This window comes from Molothrus ater, chromosome Z (assembly GCF_012460135.2).
Source record: "Molothrus ater isolate BHLD 08-10-18 breed brown headed cowbird chromosome Z, BPBGC_Mater_1.1, whole genome shotgun sequence".
NCBI lineage: Eukaryota > Metazoa > Chordata > Aves > Passeriformes > Icteridae > Molothrus > Molothrus ater.
Window position 1 is genome coordinate 54,362,262 of NC_050511.2, and position 17,232 is coordinate 54,379,493.

At 39.8% G+C, this 17,232-nt stretch overlaps 1 protein-coding gene across 3 annotated transcripts in view; it reads left to right on the forward strand.

Moving 5' to 3' along the window:
• Nucleotides 1-6,963, forward strand: part of ZNF608 (zinc finger protein 608) — an 85,106-nt gene extending 78,143 nt beyond the window's left edge. For 2 of the 3 annotated variants that reach the window (XM_054517934.1, XM_054517935.1), the window contains exons 6-10: nt 365-782; nt 1,326-1,498; nt 2,407-2,560; nt 3,809-3,890; nt 4,881-6,963. In XM_054517934.1, the coding sequence (XP_054373909.1) occupies nt 365-782; nt 1,326-1,498; nt 2,407-2,560; nt 3,809-3,890; nt 4,881-4,887 (834 nt within the window). In that variant the 3' untranslated portion in view covers nt 4,888-6,963. Of the gene's footprint in view, nt 1-364; nt 783-1,325; nt 1,499-2,406; nt 2,561-3,808; nt 3,895-4,880 lie in introns of those variants that run through there. The other variant, XM_036403425.1, reaches the window with a different exon arrangement.
• The last annotated feature ends 10,269 nt before the right edge of the window (nt 6,964-17,232 follow it).

Below are 17,232 nucleotides of genomic sequence, written 5' to 3' on the forward strand. Positions count from 1 at the left end.
TTCACAGATACTTTTTGCTCTCTAGTGGGAAAAGTCTCTCTGTGGGCTTTAATTAAAATGTTTTATGAATAACATAGTCTCAGAACTTCATTACATTGGACATGTATTTCATGATTAAACTAGTTAAAGGCATGAAGAAGGATATAAGATGAAGCAATTGAATTAAATTTTGATAATAGACTCTTGCTCCTTCATGGGAATATTGGTTTGACTTTGAGCTCAAGGCACTCTGTGGCAAACAAACCTCTCCTCTATGTAATGGGGAAATGGTATTAAAAATACATTAACTGAAATGTGGGGAATATCAATAACAAACTTAGTTCTACATCTAAGTTCAGGACAATTTTTTTCTCCTCTTTATTAGGACCCAGATTCACGAACATGGCATCATTATGTCTATCAGCCCAAATACCTTGATCAGCAAAAATCAGAAGAACTTGATCGTGAGAAAAAGTTAAAAGAAGACAGCCCTAGAAAAACACCTAACAAGGAAAGTTCCCTGCCTAACCTTCCTGTCTCATTAGCAAGCATTAAAGAGGAGCCCAAAGAGGTCAAGCGTTCTGATTCTCAATCAGTGGATGAGAGCAAGATAAAAAACGATGATCAAAAGACTCCTGTAAATTGGAAGGACTCTCGGGGTGCTAGAGTAGCAGTTTCCTCACCAATGAGTCAGCATCAGTCATACATCCAGTACTTGCATGCTTACCCGTATCCGCAGATGTACGATCCCAACCATCCAGCCTATCGTGCAGTCTCTCCTGTCCTAATGCACAGCTATCCTGGTATGTATTCCAAAACCTGCCTTGTGTGCTAGTTAAGATTTGCATCCTCAGGTTCAGTAAAGCCTGCATTTTAATATTTCTGTTAGTAGCTAGGCTAAATTAGAAGCTTCATGGATGACGTTGTGTTGCTTGTGCTTCCACTGGGGAATGTTCTGTAGATGAAACTGGTTTAATACAAGATGTTCCTTTTATGAACTCTCAAGTTTCTCAACACTTGACAGTCTGCTGTTGCTGTTAGACTGACAGATAGTTTATTGCCTATAAAAATATTCTAAGCACTTACTGTCAGAACCATTATAGTTACTATTCCTTTTACTTAAATAGGACCCATAAATGTCTGAAATGGTTATCAGCTCAACCCTCTTTATAACCTCCATTCATCAGGGCAAATTAGGTGATGAAATTGAAGAGCAGTCGTGCCGTTTGGTAGTCATGTGATCTACTTTTGACGTAATTGTCAGTTCTGATATTGTCTCCTCCTACCTTGATATAATCAAAATGTAAAAACAGTAACTTGATGTGGTATTTATTGTTTACCCGCAGGGGCCTATCTCTCTCCAGGATTTCATTATCCAGTTTATGGGAAGATGTCAGGGAGAGAAGAGGCAGAAAAGGTCAATACCAGCCCGAGCATCAATGCAAAATCAACCACTGAGTCCAAAGCACTGGATTTGCTCCAGCAGCATGCCAACCAGTATCGCAGCAAGTCACCTGTTGTAAGGCTTTGTCTGTTCTTACTGGAGAGTGTCCCATACAGGAAGGGATAGAGGAGGAGCATAACTGTGGGAAGCACACAAGCTGGCATCAAGCTATGAGTGCATGATTCTTCTTTATAGTACAGCTTATAATAAAAGCAGTTTATAGTCAGAATGCTTCTGTGGCATAAACTGGAAGTAACACATCTAACACAGTTCTGTGCTGAGGTTTCCTGTCTTGAATAGACTAATATAGAAATACAGATTCAGAGATACCTCCTGGTGCACAGTTTTTTGCAGTTAAACAGGAACCTCATGTTCAGAAACATAATGAAATGAGGAGTTGGGCTATAGGATTTGATAATATCCCCTCCTTGTATTTGCCAAGAATTCACATCTTCCAAGTAGCTGATTACCATCCCCAGTTTCTGAAGATTTACAAATGAGATTTACAAAGTTGGAACAAATACTGTTATTTCACTTTCAGATAAGTTGTTGCTGGTTTTAATTGTGAGCAAGTCATTGGCTCTCATTCTATTTTCTAAAAATAGTTTTTCTGTTATTCAGTCAGACTTGATCCCCAGAGAGCTTTAGAACATTGAGCATTTTCAGCAGCTCACCTAGGTTGTTCAGGCATTGGCAAGCCAGCTGAGCTTCAGGGAGCCCTAAACCAGAAGTCACCATGGTGTCTTCAAGATGCAGTGTGTTGCCTCAAAATCTTCTGCCTTGGGAAATCTTCCATTATCCAGAAAGATTAGCCTGAGATTAGAATCAAGTGCAAATACTCCGGTAGAGATACTGCTTCAGAAAAAGTGAGCTTCAGTCATTTGTATTCAAAAAGTTTTTGACAGGTAGTAGCACACGGTTTTATTGTGATTTCATCCCTTTTAAAGTTCTCATGTCAGTTTTCTTTCACTTTCTGTTACCAGCCTGTGGAAAAATCACCAGCTGAGCGTGAGCGGGAAGCAGAGAGGGAGCGAGACCGCCATTCTCCTTTCAGCCAGCGGCATCTCCATACTCACCACCATACACACGTTGGAATGGGCTACCCCCTTATACCTGGACAGTATGACCCATTTCAAGGTGAGCAGAAAATTGTCAATGGGTAGGATTAGCTTGCCTCATGGAATTGTTGCCTTGACACTGGAAATTATGCCTACATGAAGCATTTTGAATAGAGATCGCACTGTTAGAAAAGAACTGTGTTACGTTTAGGGAGGAGGCTTGAAAATTCACAGCATGTACTAGCAATAGATTAATAGCTTCATGTCTGAGAAATACCAAGTTTTGTTTCCAAAACTGGGTGTCAGAGCATTATTAAAGATGTACCAGTTAGGCTGTCATCCACATGAATGTTTTGATTCCTCCTGCAAACTGATATTAACTGGCTGAAAGGCAGTAAAATATCCAAACCAAACAACCTCCTTTTTGTATAATTAGGGTTGTGTAAGCAATGGAGGAAGTGTAGCAAAGACAAAAGCTTTTTATACTGAACATATTTTATGTACAAGGCATTCCAGTCACAAGGGTTTGTGCTTGTTATAATTTGACTGTTTGAAAGAGGACTCTTTGTATTTTGGCAAATGCCGTGCACAAAGTTGCAGTCAGGAAAAAAGCAGCACAGTGAGATACAATTTATTCTCCCTAGGTTTTATACTGGTCTTTGAATGTTTTTTTCTCTAACCATGGACTCTAGCCGAATTAAAAGGAGGTTTCCTCCCAGGCAGCAAAATATGTGCTACCACAACTGGTGGCTAAATGACATTTCTTCTTTCCATTGACTTGGTGCCTCAGCATTTATTTTTCCTGTGTAAAAGTCTTGACATTTCTCAGTGTGATTCAGTGATTCCATATGCTTTTTGGGATGCCTTATGCTTGTTCAGTAGCAAAACTGTAAAAATGGTAAGTTATTATGAAAGTATTGTATCCTGAGCAGCTGGCATGTCGTTTCTATAATTCACTGTGACTTTTGATTCTTGTTTTTTCCTGATACCTATTATTTCTACTGAGCTTCCTATTCATGAACTCTCATACAACCCACTTAGCATCATGCAGTGCAGTGTTTGGAAAGGAATGCAGTGAGTAGAAATGCTGTAATTTCTTGTAGGATATCTATCAAAGACAGTTCCGTTTATTACAGAAAGGTATATTGATCATACTGGGCAGATTGTGTTAACAATGTTGCCTGCAATATTTGTTATTTATGTAGTGATAATCCCCCTACATTTTCTGCTTGTTTGCCTTAGAGATCCTTCCTACCATTACTCTGACCACAAAAATCCATTAGAACCAGAGGTACATCAACATTCCTTTGTTTCTTCTTTCTTGCAGGATTGACCTCTGCTGCCCTTGTTGCCACTCAGCAGGTGGCTGCACAGGCATCTGCATCTGGTATGTTTCCTGCACAAAGAAGGTAAATAGCCAATAAATTATATATTGTAACATATATAATTTTTTACAAAGAGGAGAAAGTAAATCACAGATTTTTTTAGCCTGCTGGTGTGCATTTCCTTGTATGACGCAAATTTTTAAAGTTGAGGAAAAACTTGGTAGTTTGGATTAATTGCAATTCTGTTCTCCTTAGAATGACATTTTGTCCTTGGTTGTGTTCTTTAATTGTAACATAGGTCATTAAGAAAGAACAAGTAGTCTGTCTTCTGAGATTTTCCACAGAGTGTGTTTTAAGCACTGCTATTGAGATAAAACAAGAGATTGTGAAATATAAGATCCAAATTTTTAATAAAATGAGTTTAAAATTAATGTTCAATTGGTTCCATGCATGACCAGAAGAACTTGGGATTTTATCTATTCTGCAAGGCTGCCTGGCTTGCTGCTCTTGCTTTTAAGGAGTTTTGTCTGGGAGCCCACTAGAGATGGTTTTGTATTTAAGTTGTACACCCACGTCATACATTTATATGCCTAAAAGCCTCTCAGTTATTTACTAGGTTGTCAAGAGGAAAGCTACTGTATTATGATGGTTCCATATCAAGTGAAAATTCCAAAGCATCTTTTAACATTAGGGTTTCATTCACTGCCGCCATGTTATGACTCAGAATTTAATGTATCAAATAGAACCATGAAGTTCCATGTTACGGGTGTCTGTCTGAAAGCTGATCCTAAAACAGGCAACCATTAGCTATAATTATTTGAGTAAGAAACGTTTGTAGCCCTGGAAGACCTGATGGATGATAGGGAGCCAGAACACAGAAAAAAAATCCTGACACAGGTTACTTCTCAGGATGTTGTTTCTGGCAGGGGAGGGAAGAGGACAGGGCTTGCTGTCTTTTCTTCTTGGGTTTGAGAATACTTGTACAGATTTCATTTTATGGTGCATTTAATGTGCAAGAAAAAAAGTGTGAGGAAAGGATTCTGCTTACTAAAACCTTCTTTTTTCTCTTTTCAGAGAATGATGAATTTGGGGATGAACATTGTCATGTGACTGGATCACATGAGGAAGCGCTTTATTACAGACATCAGTTCCATGGTGTTAATTTGAAATGCCTTAATGGCAGGCAAAAACCAGTCATTTCATTTTTGTAAATTGCAGATTTTATCACAGAGTAACAAATGTTGCTGTAATTAGACTTCTGTTTTTTTATATATATATATGCGTATATATATATATACATATATATATAAAAATATATATATATTCTTTACTTTTTTTGTATCAGTACCAAGGCTCGCACACAGGGTCTGCTGCTAAGTTGCGAACCACACACTAAATGGAGATATGTACTTGTCATGGTTAGAAGGCGTTAACCGCAAAAGGCTGTTTGTTTCCTTTCTCTCCTTCTTCTTCTTCTTCTTCTTCTTCCTTTCCTTTTTCTTCTCTCTTTTTTCCTTTCCAATTGTAAATAAATAATGTTATGTATCAGTGTGCCTGAACCTTGCATACCCTTCTGGTATTTCCCACAAGCTCTCAGAGAGGCTAACTGTGATGACACTTTGGTACAATGTAGATGTCTATTTGGTGGTTCCTATTAAGATGCATCAGTGTAAAATGTTACTGTACTCACTGTTTCATTGTAATTGTGTATTGTGAAAAATATACCTTTGGAAGGCATGGGGATTCTAGTACCACAAAAACTGTGTTGTATATAATGTATAGATTTTAAATGGAGATAATGAGCATCTGTGAATAATGAAATGTCTTTTTTGATAATCTTGAATGGCAGATAACCTAATAGCCTGCATATGAGAAGACATCTGTGATTGTTCTATTACTTGAATAGTCCTGCAGTCTTTTTTTTAATGTTTACAATTACCCAGATTTAGAGGAGAGACTTTAATGCCATTACCTGTTTACTTGTTTTATGCTGTAACCTAGTTTATTTTATGTAAAACCTATATCAAATGCTTTCATTTTTTTACTTGCCTTAAATAATTTGGCAATCAGAATAATGAAAAAACTTTGATTTTTTAATTTTTTTTTTTAATTTCTGGGTGTTCTTGAGCCACTTTGAAAGATGTGTCATAGCTGTAGATAGCAGAGGGTGCAGCAATAGCACAGCTCCTAGCTGTGCTCCTGCTGGGCCTGTGCCAGTGTCCTCTCCCAGCAGGCAATGCAGGGTCCAAGCCAGATGGCAGATGGACCTCTTTCTGTTGACCCTGATAGGCTCAAAAAAGGCCCATGGTAACACTTTTGATGGTATTAGTGGAACTGAAGTCTCTAATACCTGTTTTAGAGCAGCTCTGTATGCTATAAATTATAGGTAAATTTTTTCCTATTATATCTGTATTGCCCTTCCCCCAAAAAATGAATAGATTCCTAAAAGCAGAGGATCTGTCAATTAAAAAAAAATTCCTTTGCTGTGTCTAACCTGCATTACCACAAGATAAATATTTTATGTGGCTATACCACCTGTTTTGTTACAATGCAGTTAATACAGTACACAGTAACATGAAATCACTAATCATGATGTGAAAAAAATCAAATTTACTGGTCAGATTTTTGAGGCTTTAATTTTTTTCTTTTTCTGCATATCCCAGTTACATTGATTGTCAAAACTGTTTTTCAAAGTTTTACTGGTTGTTTTTGTTTTGTGTTTGTTGGGATTTTTTTTGACAGGGTGAATTACTGCAAGTTAAAGATTGTTCTTGGAGTTGGTTCCGTTTCTTCTACCTTGTGAATACTTAATACAGAAGGATGAATTAAAGATTCCCAACAGACAAGCACACTTGGACTTTTATATTACTATGATGAATCTGCCATTAATATTGCTATAATTGTTTTATTTTTATAGGCATAAAATCAGTTCCCTTAGTGAATAGTTATAAGGTTTATTGATTTTTACTACACATCATTCATCTGTGGCTTACTATTATTGTCTTGTTCTGAACACATTCAGAAGTCTCACAGTGGTGACATACTACAAGTTAGCCTCATAAAAAAATGGGAAGGAAGGGGTGTTTTCTTTGAAAAAGGGGATATTGTGAATGCAGGGCTCTTGAAATAATAAATGCCTTATTACTTCTATAGTAAAGGCTCAGATGGCTTTTGTGTTGAAACATACCATTGACTTTTGTTTTTTTCCGCCTAAACCATTACTGCTACCACAGTAAAGTAGATCTTATAAATTCACACTATGGGTGATTTTTAGTGTGGTTTGAGTGTCATAAGTAACTGGAATGAATTATTCTGATTGATACAGGGTAAGCAACAGTTAAAATTACAGTTAACGTTATAGTTTTACTGTATCCTTGAAGTCTGTAAGAGTGGCTAACGTCTCTTGCCATGTATTGTCTTCCTCCACTTAAGATTATTATGTCTTCCATCTACCTTCATAGCCTTCTTTTTTGGTTTAACACTTGCCATGCTGACCTCCCTAAAGGCTGTGCCACAGTGAGTGTCACTCTCTGGTTCAGCACTCCTCAAAGGGTGCTCACCCACACATCTGAGCACTGATGTGCAGCTACCAGGGTCATTTCACCACTTTGCGAGCATCCAAAGGAAGAGCAAACTGAAGCAGTAATACAAGGAAGACAATTTATACACTGGGAACTAAGAGCTGCAGAGGCTGGTCACTGAACAGGGGCAGCAGAATCATCATGATACAGATACATTTGCACTCTGTTTTCGACAGGATGGGATTACACTTTTTGCTACCTCTAGCTGATCTCTACCACCCTGCCCTTCCAGCAGCAGCTAACAGTGACCTTGCTTCAATCTTTCATCCAGATGTTGCTGGATGTCTTGCAAAGGTGAAGCAGGGCTTATGCAGTACACTCATTTGAGTTTCTAAGTCTGTCCATGTAAATGCAGCTAGAGAAATGAAAAGTCCGTCAGTACAAGCCCATCACACAGACTCAAAAACCCAGCCAGGGAGGTACTGCCTGTGATGCTTGCAGGGGGAGAAAAATGGATCTGAACAGTAAAGGAGGGTGGGGTGCTTTCTGAGCGATCACATAGCTCTGGGGCTGGAACAGCTCAGGGGTCTAACCAGCTGAGCTGGCTGGCTACCAGGACTAGCCTAGAGCAGGTGAAAATGAGGGCTAAGAGAAACATAATTTCAGTTTTGTAATTTTAGAATTCCCTGTGGCCTTGGGGAACACCTGAGAAGTCACAAAGCTAATTCTGTGCCACACATCCCCTCCTTGCTTTTGGTAGGTGCACTGGTTGGGCTTAACCATTAGGTGTTGAGTTACACTTGTCACTCTGCTCTCAGGACGAGGACTTCCAAAGGACATGAATTTAGAGAATCCTTGAATTCATCCTAAAACACGCACATTGCTAATATTGGCATAAACAAAGGACACTATAGCGCCCTTCTACGACTCTCCACCCTGGCTCTTCTCAGAGAACCAGTGAGGGTCAGGCAGGGAGTCTAATTCATGTTTCATTCCTGGTATCAGAGTCTTGTCACTGTCACAACTGACAGAAGTACTGTCCTCATGTTGCTGTCTCAAAATCTCACTCTAGTGTTTGCTTACCACTCTCTCTCCTCTTTGCTCCTCTCCCCTCTCTGTGCCACTTGCCAGCTTAACAAGCCCTCTTACATCCATCTGATACCATCAAAACTCTATTTGCACATATAAAAGCTTTCTGCATACATTTGTGAGCTTGACCCTTGATTAGTTCTCTCTCTTTCCTTTTATCACAATTTGTCTGTTGACCTGCACTTTTATCTTAGACTGTGTTAATGTATCCTGCCTCTCTTTAGCCTACAGTGTTTGGGACAGAGAACATATTTCACTTCAGATTCATACCGTGCAGTTCATATTTATAGCTACCTCTTAATAACAGCAACAGCCCCTCACAGGTGATAGCACAAGATGCCATGAGTAGCTAGGACAGACCACTGGTTAACAAGGAGCCTAAGGTAACTGACAAAAAAGTTACAGTTACAGTTTTCAAAGATATTTTGAAACCATCCAATGACTCGAAATTGTGAATGATACGAAGCCCACATAGGAAGTCTGAGCCTTTATCTCCCTGAATCAGAGGGAACTGGAGACATACAGTCATTACTTAATATGCCAGCTTTGTTCTGCTTTAGAAAGAGAGCTCTAGTTTCACTTTTAGCACTTCATGTAGCTTCCCACACTAAACACCCTATAGCATTACTGTGAACTACTCCCTCGGGAAGTCTTCTTTTTTCTAGGTCAGTATTTCCTAAGTTCTCATAGCTTTAGCCTTTTTGCCAAGGTTGGCCTTTTTTTTTTTTTTTTCTCTGTTTTTTCCCTCTTTTTTGTCATTCTTTCTGTTTTCTTTTCTTTTGGAGGGGGTCGGATCTTACTGTTACCAAGAAATACAAAAGGATTTTATTAAGGAGAGGAGACATCAGCAGAGGCTGTGTATGTTCCAGTGGTGGGGATACAGACACCATTAAAATTCTTACACTGGCTGTTAGTAATTTCTGTGCAACATACACTAAATACAGCTTTCAACTTCAGTTGCAACTCTGAAATTTGTCATCTGGACTGATAAATTAGCAAACTTAAAGGTTTAGCAAAGGTAATTATTACTTGCAGCCTAGAAATATTTGTCATGAAGAAAACTTAATCTTCACCTTAACATGATAGAAAAATGTTCTAGGGCTATGAAAGTGTAGATTTTGTTCCAAATGAATTCCAGCAGACCCAGCTGATCCCTGTAATTCAGTTCCAGTAGCCTCACAGATGTTTCAGCAGTATTCCATGGCCATTTTGAATGGTATAAAGATGCATGTTAATTAATGATATGATATCTATCATTTGAGTTCCCTGACGATAGGACAGTGCTTGCTTACTGCTTTGGGCGGTAATGCTACAGGATTTCCTCATGAAACAGTGAAGCAATGCCTGATAAAAAGTAGACTTAGATCAGTAGGCAAAGGCTCTCTGAAAGCCTCTTTAAACCCTTAATACAGGAGACTAATTTTAAAGCATCCATCTTGACAAGGAAATGACTTCGGTTCTTTTAACTGTTTCCAAGGCCCTGAGGGTATTACCAAGCCTTGCTCTCCCTGCCCAGCCTCCCACGGAGCTCCCCGCCCCTTCTCAGTGGCCCAGGACTCCCATTTCAGTCCAGGCTGTTCATCTCTGGCTCAGGGATACGGATGCCTTGGGCTAGAGCTGTACCCTAGCAGTCTTTCCCCTTTGCTGGGGTCACTGGGGTGGTACCTGCCAGCCTCCAGGAGCCCCCAGTCCTGGCTGCATCTTTAGAATGACTTAAGAATGTGCAGTTTCTGCTCTTAAGGGATTTGTGTTTAGGCTGTTTCTTACAGAATGCTATGTAGGGAAAGGTCTTCAGTAAGACCCCTGCTAATATTTTTTAAAATAGACAAATATAAGGTTAAAGAGGAATTTTGTCTTTATATGTTTCAAATGAAACAGTGGAAATGAGGTGTGGAATAAAAAGCCCCAGACTGAAGAGCCCCTTGCATAGTTAACAGCCACCATGAAAAAACAGTCCTTTTTTTTACCTTATTTTTTAATCCTTCTTTCCCCAACAGTATAAACTTTTATTTGAGAGTCTAAGTGACACTAAAAATAACTTGAGGATACAGGAGCATTTTTTTCCTCTCTCCTTCCAGCGAGAGTGACTGAAAGGAACAATTAGATGTAAAAGGAGCTGGCTCTTAATACATGTACTCTAACTGGGCACCTTCTGTATACAGAACATGTTTCTCATTAATGAGCTCCCTATTCAGCAGTGGTCAGCTCTGCTGCCTGCTTCAGCAAGCTGACTGCCTTCTTCCTTTGGGGCTCTGTTCCCCAGAAGAGAGTGGGAGGAACCACATCAAGGGCTACATGGACTGCAAAAGCAGTGGAAATTTCTGCTCTTCCTTTGCTTATAAAAGCCAGAGCAAGGCTTGCTTTTTATAATTTCCTTTTGTTCATACCTTTCCCCACTCCGTCACTAAGTCAGCTTAAGTATTTGCAGTGATGAGCCTCATCAAGCCACTGATTTTCAAGTAGAGCTCCAGACAGAAAAGGTCATTAAAATGTCAATGACAACATGTTCCATGCCGTGCATTGGAACAAAACAATTTAATACCAAGCTTTGCCACAAGTATCTGCAGCACTAATTCATTATCTTCCTGATTGAAAAGAAGCTGATTTCCCTGAACAGAGAAATCACCAAATCCTTAGACTCCAAATGACTTGTGGTTTTCCTGAAACCAATTGACCACCTTCCTTTTGATCTGTAAGGAGTCTGTCCCCATGTTTGGATTTATTTCCCCAAAGAAAGTGTAGAAGAAACTGCTAGAGAAAGAAAACATTAAAAATAGCAAGACAGAGTCCAGTTCTTTATGCTAGAACAATTCTCATTAGGCTTAGGCAGACTCTTCTGCAACTCAGATAAGCATTTGGTCCCTTGAGGCAGAGCAAGTAATTGCTATTTGCTATAGCTCCTTCCTACTTCCTTGAGTACATGCACATGTACTCTCTCAGATGCTCATGTACTCACTCTCCCTTTATTACAGGGTCACATATATATGCCATATGCATGGTTTGATACCAGTTTGCTTAGGGGTTTCTTTTGTAGCCCATTGGCAATAAAATAGCTTTCCAATAGCAATGACTGCTCAGCTTTGGAGTTTTATATCTGCACTTCACACTAGATCACAAGTGTGATTTTAAAACCTGTCCTGCTTCTAAAAGGGTTAGTGAACATACACCAAAATCCAGTTGTATAAAAGGAGAGCAGGATATGTACATCAGTGTTTTGGCCTGGCAAGTTATTCAATGTGCACCCAGAAAGGGGAGGGTACAATTAAATCTGGCCTTGATATGTAGGGAGGACAGGAGGCATTGACATAAAACGGACCTGGGAGAAAACTTCTGAGTCTGCTCTAAAGACTTTGGTGGTGTGCTCTGTAGTGAAATACAGGGCTTTGGAGATTTGTGGGTCCAGCAAGGTCACCCAAGCAGCACAAGGAGCAGTGGTGTCACATAAGTCACTGAGCAGGTGAGTGCCCAGACACTGACACTACAAATTGCAGTGAGTCCTAGCAAAGAAAGCTCTGGCATTGGACAGGCAGACCTTCACTGTGGAGTTAACGTGGAGCAAATGCCCTTGGGGCAGATCTGACTGTTCTGAAGCTGTTGAGTTCTTGCTACATGCCAGCGGCTTATGAGCTGATGAGCTGCCCTCTCTGTGTGCTCTGCCTTCCTCAGTGGCACAGGCCTGCAGCATCAAGGGACAGGGTGTTTACTGTCTGAAGAGAGGTGAGTTACCCTAATACATCTGAGAAACTTACAGACGATAAGATAGGATAAAGCATGGGTCAGTCTTAAAGTTCAAGCATGGTCTTGACAAAAAGTTGTCTTTAGAGAGGACTACACCTGTCTCATTACTGAGGTGCCACTCGCCTGCCCCAAAGGCCATGAATTCTCCTGCTTTGGGCTGCTATACAGCAAAAATACACCTTTTCTGTCTGCCATCTGAAGGCAGGAGTAAATGATAAAGAGAACTTTATTGCAGAGTAGAAAATTATCAGTCAAGGGACTGTATGTGGCAAGCCAGAAGTGTGTGTCTCCAGTTACACTTCCTCTCATGGCAGTAAGGTGAAACCTTTGGTGCGATTCTCTTTCATTGCTTGTTACCGGTATCAATTCTTACATTCTTTTGGGCCCCGTTAAATGACAGTATTAAATTACTAGTCACCAGTGTAAAGGGCCCATGTCTCCTCATTAATAGGCTGATGTTTGTTTAAGAAGTCAGTTTGAGTATTTTTCACTGTAAGAAGGATATTTCCATCATGGGATATGTTGCTGTCCTTGCTTTTGTACTTCCTTTTGTTTTGGCTGCTCTGGTTTTAAATATTAGCACTTCAGTGTATAGATTAGATGAGCTCAGCTGAATCTTCAGGATGCAGTATTTCATATGTTCCTAAGCTCCAAATTGGTACTATACTTTCATATTAAGTGCCCTATATATTTAATAATGTTTTACAGTCTTGTGGTTTTGTTCCTTGTTGTGGTTTTGTTTGTTTGTTTGTTTGTTTGTTTTAAACCTTGCTCAATTGAAAGAGGAAAAGAGGTTTGCAGGAATTCAGCTTTGACATTTTGGGGCCTTCCGTCCCATTTTTTCAAAAGGACAAAATTAATTCCCAAATCATTCAGGATTCGGTAGGATTTGGTAGCTGATAGGGAAAGTAAATTTCAAAATAAGTCATTGATTTAATGAAGACAACATTTATCAATAATATTATCACCACTCTGACTCATGCTAAGACTCATTTGACTAGTATTCAATGATCAGTAGGTTTTCAATGAATTGAAAACCTTCTCAATTTTGAATCTGCAAGGCAAACAGAGGACAGATTTCAGGAGGCTTTATCAGGGTGACTAAGAGCAGTTAGGGATGCAGACCAGACCACCATCTCCCTTTCACAATCCCACACCCCTTTTAGACTATGCTTTGCCCCGGGGTTGCTGCTTAAATATGCCATCCATTAGACCCTAGTGATAGCATCAAGGTCGGATGCTCTACTCAAATCAACATCTGAATTACCCATATCTTCTGACACCATCAAAAGCAAATTGCTAGCTAATCATTAAGGAAAGGAGACAACAACAAATAGTTCTGTGACCAGTGAGGCTAATAAAGACCACTTTTCAGTGGATCCCTTTTCTCTTCAGACCCTCAGATATTTAATAAATCGTGGTCTTCTTCATTTTTCCTACATGAGGCCAATAACAGGCCATCTCTGCTTTGCCTTTTTTAGCAATACGTGTCAAAGTAGAGACTGTCTTTGGAGTGTGCAGTTTATTTGCAACTGGTCAATGGCTCAAATGTTTTGTGCTAGGGAAAGGTTGTAGGCTTGATGTGTTCACAGGAACTGTAAATGAGTGCTTTGCAAGGGTCTTCTCTGCATGGCCCTATTGTGTGTGTCTCCGGAACACTTACAAACTGAAAGGTGGCCATGTGTTTGAGAGCATCTTTTCCCCTCCCAAAGACGGGAGGTGTTCAGGGCCAGGACCCTTTCTGTGGAATAACTCCACCCACTGCCTTGCACCATGCTCTGCACCATGAATAAGGTGCAGAACATCTGCAGCCAAACAGCTGTTGTAAACAAAAGTAACTTGTTCAGAATTTACTTCATCTTAGGGTAAAGTTATGAAAAAGGGAAACTGAAAAAAGCCCAGGTCATGGCATTGAGTCTTAAATCCATCAACAATCATGAGAATACATAACTTGGAAGTAGCCCATTATATTTATCTATTACCTATAGGATTTTTGTGTCATTATAATATACACATAGGCAAAAAAGGAGCCTGGATTTATGAAAAGCTGTAGTCTCTTTTAAATGCTTTTTGGGTGCCAGCAAACAACAATGAATTTTTCTAGGTTAATAATAAGCTAGTTAAGGTACAAAAAAAGAACAAAGTTATTTTTGAAAGCTCTGGGTATTAAGCACATAATGGTTTCATTATCCAAAGTTCAGTCACAACAAGGACAAAGAAATCCCTCTTATGTATGCTGAAGAGCTTTTCAGTTTTGAAAAAAAATCAATACTATATTCACAGTAATGTTAGCTTGCATAAAATATTGACTGTAGTCACACTGGTGGTTTTACATAAAGACTTAAAAGCAATTTTGGATGTCTGAAAGATTCTAATTGTTTTTTCCTTTTCCTGAAAGAGTAATGAAAAGATGACTAAAAAGCAGAACTATATAGTTATTTTATAACTGGCACTAACAAATTTCACCAATTACAGAGTCCATTCTGTAAGCAATGAATGTGTGGCTCCCAATTAATCTAGTGGACCTCCAGGCAAGGTCTAAATCAGCTGGATACAGCTAAAGCAATTTGCACACAGCTAAAAGCAAATTGGAAAATAAGTGTTCCACACTACTGCCTATCTTTTCAAGCCAAATACACAATCAGTATTCTGGCAGCAGCACTCTGTCATGTTATTTGCAACTATCAATTTTAATTATAACAATTATTGATTAGTTGGGAAAGTGAATAATCTAATGTTCAAATGAGGTTGGTGCGGCTGCTGGGGATCATTTTTCGCTTTCATGCACTTGTACATTCAGTGTTAGGAAACACCATGCAAAGAATATACATGCAAAGAATATGTCATGTCTCCACCACCGTCATGAGCTCAGACAACTACCATTGAAGGTGCAGCTGTGATTTTTTTTTCCCCCAGTTTGTTTACAAGCATCCAGTTTTAGGATTCACCATTCTGCTGTACAGAAAAGGTAATATGAATTGAATTAGGGTGTGAGAGGACTGAGTGAGGAACATAGGCAAATACTTTCAAACTTGGACACCTAAAATCAAACTCTTATTTTCTTACTTAACAACCCAGAGTGCTCCTGTTGCCCATTGGCATGGGTTATTTTTCTAACCTATTTACTTTTAGACTCAAGCTGTTCTTTTGTAGAACAATGCTTCTCTTGGAACAGAGAAAAAAGAAATATTCAGCCCTAGCTGAACTAACAAGAACATTATGTGTTTCAGCTAAATAAATAGCTGGGGGAAGAGGGCATCCTGACTTGAGCAGTTACAGCCACAAACATGAATTCTCTGAATCCAAGTTCCTGGTACAAGTTCATCTCCACTGCTAATCAAATGCCCTGTGTAGTGTTTCTGAAGACATTCTGTTTCCATTTGAAGTGACCCAGTAAACACTCCACTAATAATTACTGTGCTCCAGAGAAGCCTTTCAAGTGCACTGCAGCCTACCTCTGCTGAGGCTGCGGGAGAACAGGGGAGTTTTCCTGTCACACGTGCTCTGCTTGCCTCGTGGCTGAACGTGCCTGCTGTGCTGGGGACACGTCCTGCAGCATGGCACAGAGCTGGCACTGCCCCTCTTGGGGCAGGCTGGGCACAGCCACACCACGTGCCTGGCTGCTGCTCACACAGACATGGCTTTTGTGTTTTAAAAAGGTAACGAGGGTAGCTGATGGTAGCAATATCCCAAAGCTCTGGGCCGCCACTGAGGTCAGATGAGAGGGATCAGATCCAGGATCACAACACTGCCCATTCACCTGCTTTTGAATTTAAAGCAGTGTACTAAGTAAACGGTTTTTGCGCAGTTTTGCAAATAATGGTCAGTGGATAACTGGCATAGTAGGTGGTGCATTGCACTGTTGCTGGGAAACTGTGGATGGATGTGAAACTGCGAAGGTCAGCTGCTGCAATTAGTTATCAAGAGAGAATAATTTCAAAGACCTGCACAAGGATATAGCTATGCAACACCCACGGTCTTGGCAAAGCCTAGTAGAACTAATCATCTGCTTTGAAAATGCGAGGAAATCCGTCCTTGGGTTGGACAAGATCTCTCTGCCTATTCACCAGCCAAAAAATTTGTGCTTACAGTACCTTATACTGAAATGGAAAACAAGAAATGGAAAAAAAAAATACCAAAGGCATGTAAATGAGCCATGAGTGTGCCAAACATGGGAATGCTAATGTCTGATAAAAAGTGCTCTCTGAGGAAAAAAAATAGTGAGATGCTTAGAAAAGTATGTATACATGTGAGATCATCTGGTGATCAGGTACAGCTTTGGCACACATGCACACACAGTTAGTGTAATTCTGTTCTTTGACATGCTTCCTGCTCAGTCTTTTGCCTTTCTGAACTCTTTTCTTTGGAGTTTAAATTATTTGATCCTGCCCACCAGAGCTTCCAACCTGCTCAGCTGCTCAGCTTAGTGCTGCACAAATACACTTGCACGGAGAGGCCTGTCCCCAACAGTTTCATTCTTCTTTTCTTTCTCTTTGTTTTGTTAAGGAAAAACAGCCCACATATGGAAATTTCCTGTCTTGTAGTATTACAAGTACTCTTCTAATAGAGAATCATGAAAAGTTATAGACTGCAATCCTTTAACCTGCTGTAAAACAGTGTGATTTGTATTTTGTTAAGCCATAAATTGATAATGTCTCACCTTCTCTATTATTTAAAACATAGCATTAATATTAAAATTGCTGTGCCTGTCCATAACTTTGGGATCAGGTATGTACCTCAAGGGATCCCGCTCCATCTGCAATAAGTGCTTTTCACTTCAGATTAATATATTTTCATTTGCCCTGTCAGCCTATGCAGATGGAGCAGGCCTCAAACCACACAGGGTCAAGTAGGAGCCCAATCAGACAGAGTTATTTTTAAGTTCTGGAGGGCACAGGGTCAGCACTCTGGAGAGATTTAAGCACCTAAAGATGTAGATAGGTGTCTCATGTATTTTCAGAAGTGCTATCACTCTGCAGTCAAGGGGAGCTAGGCATCTGGTAACTATCTTGAAAAGCATGTTTTGAGATTCCGGCAAAGAGCTTGAATTCTTTTGGAAATCCATCTTCTCCTGCCAT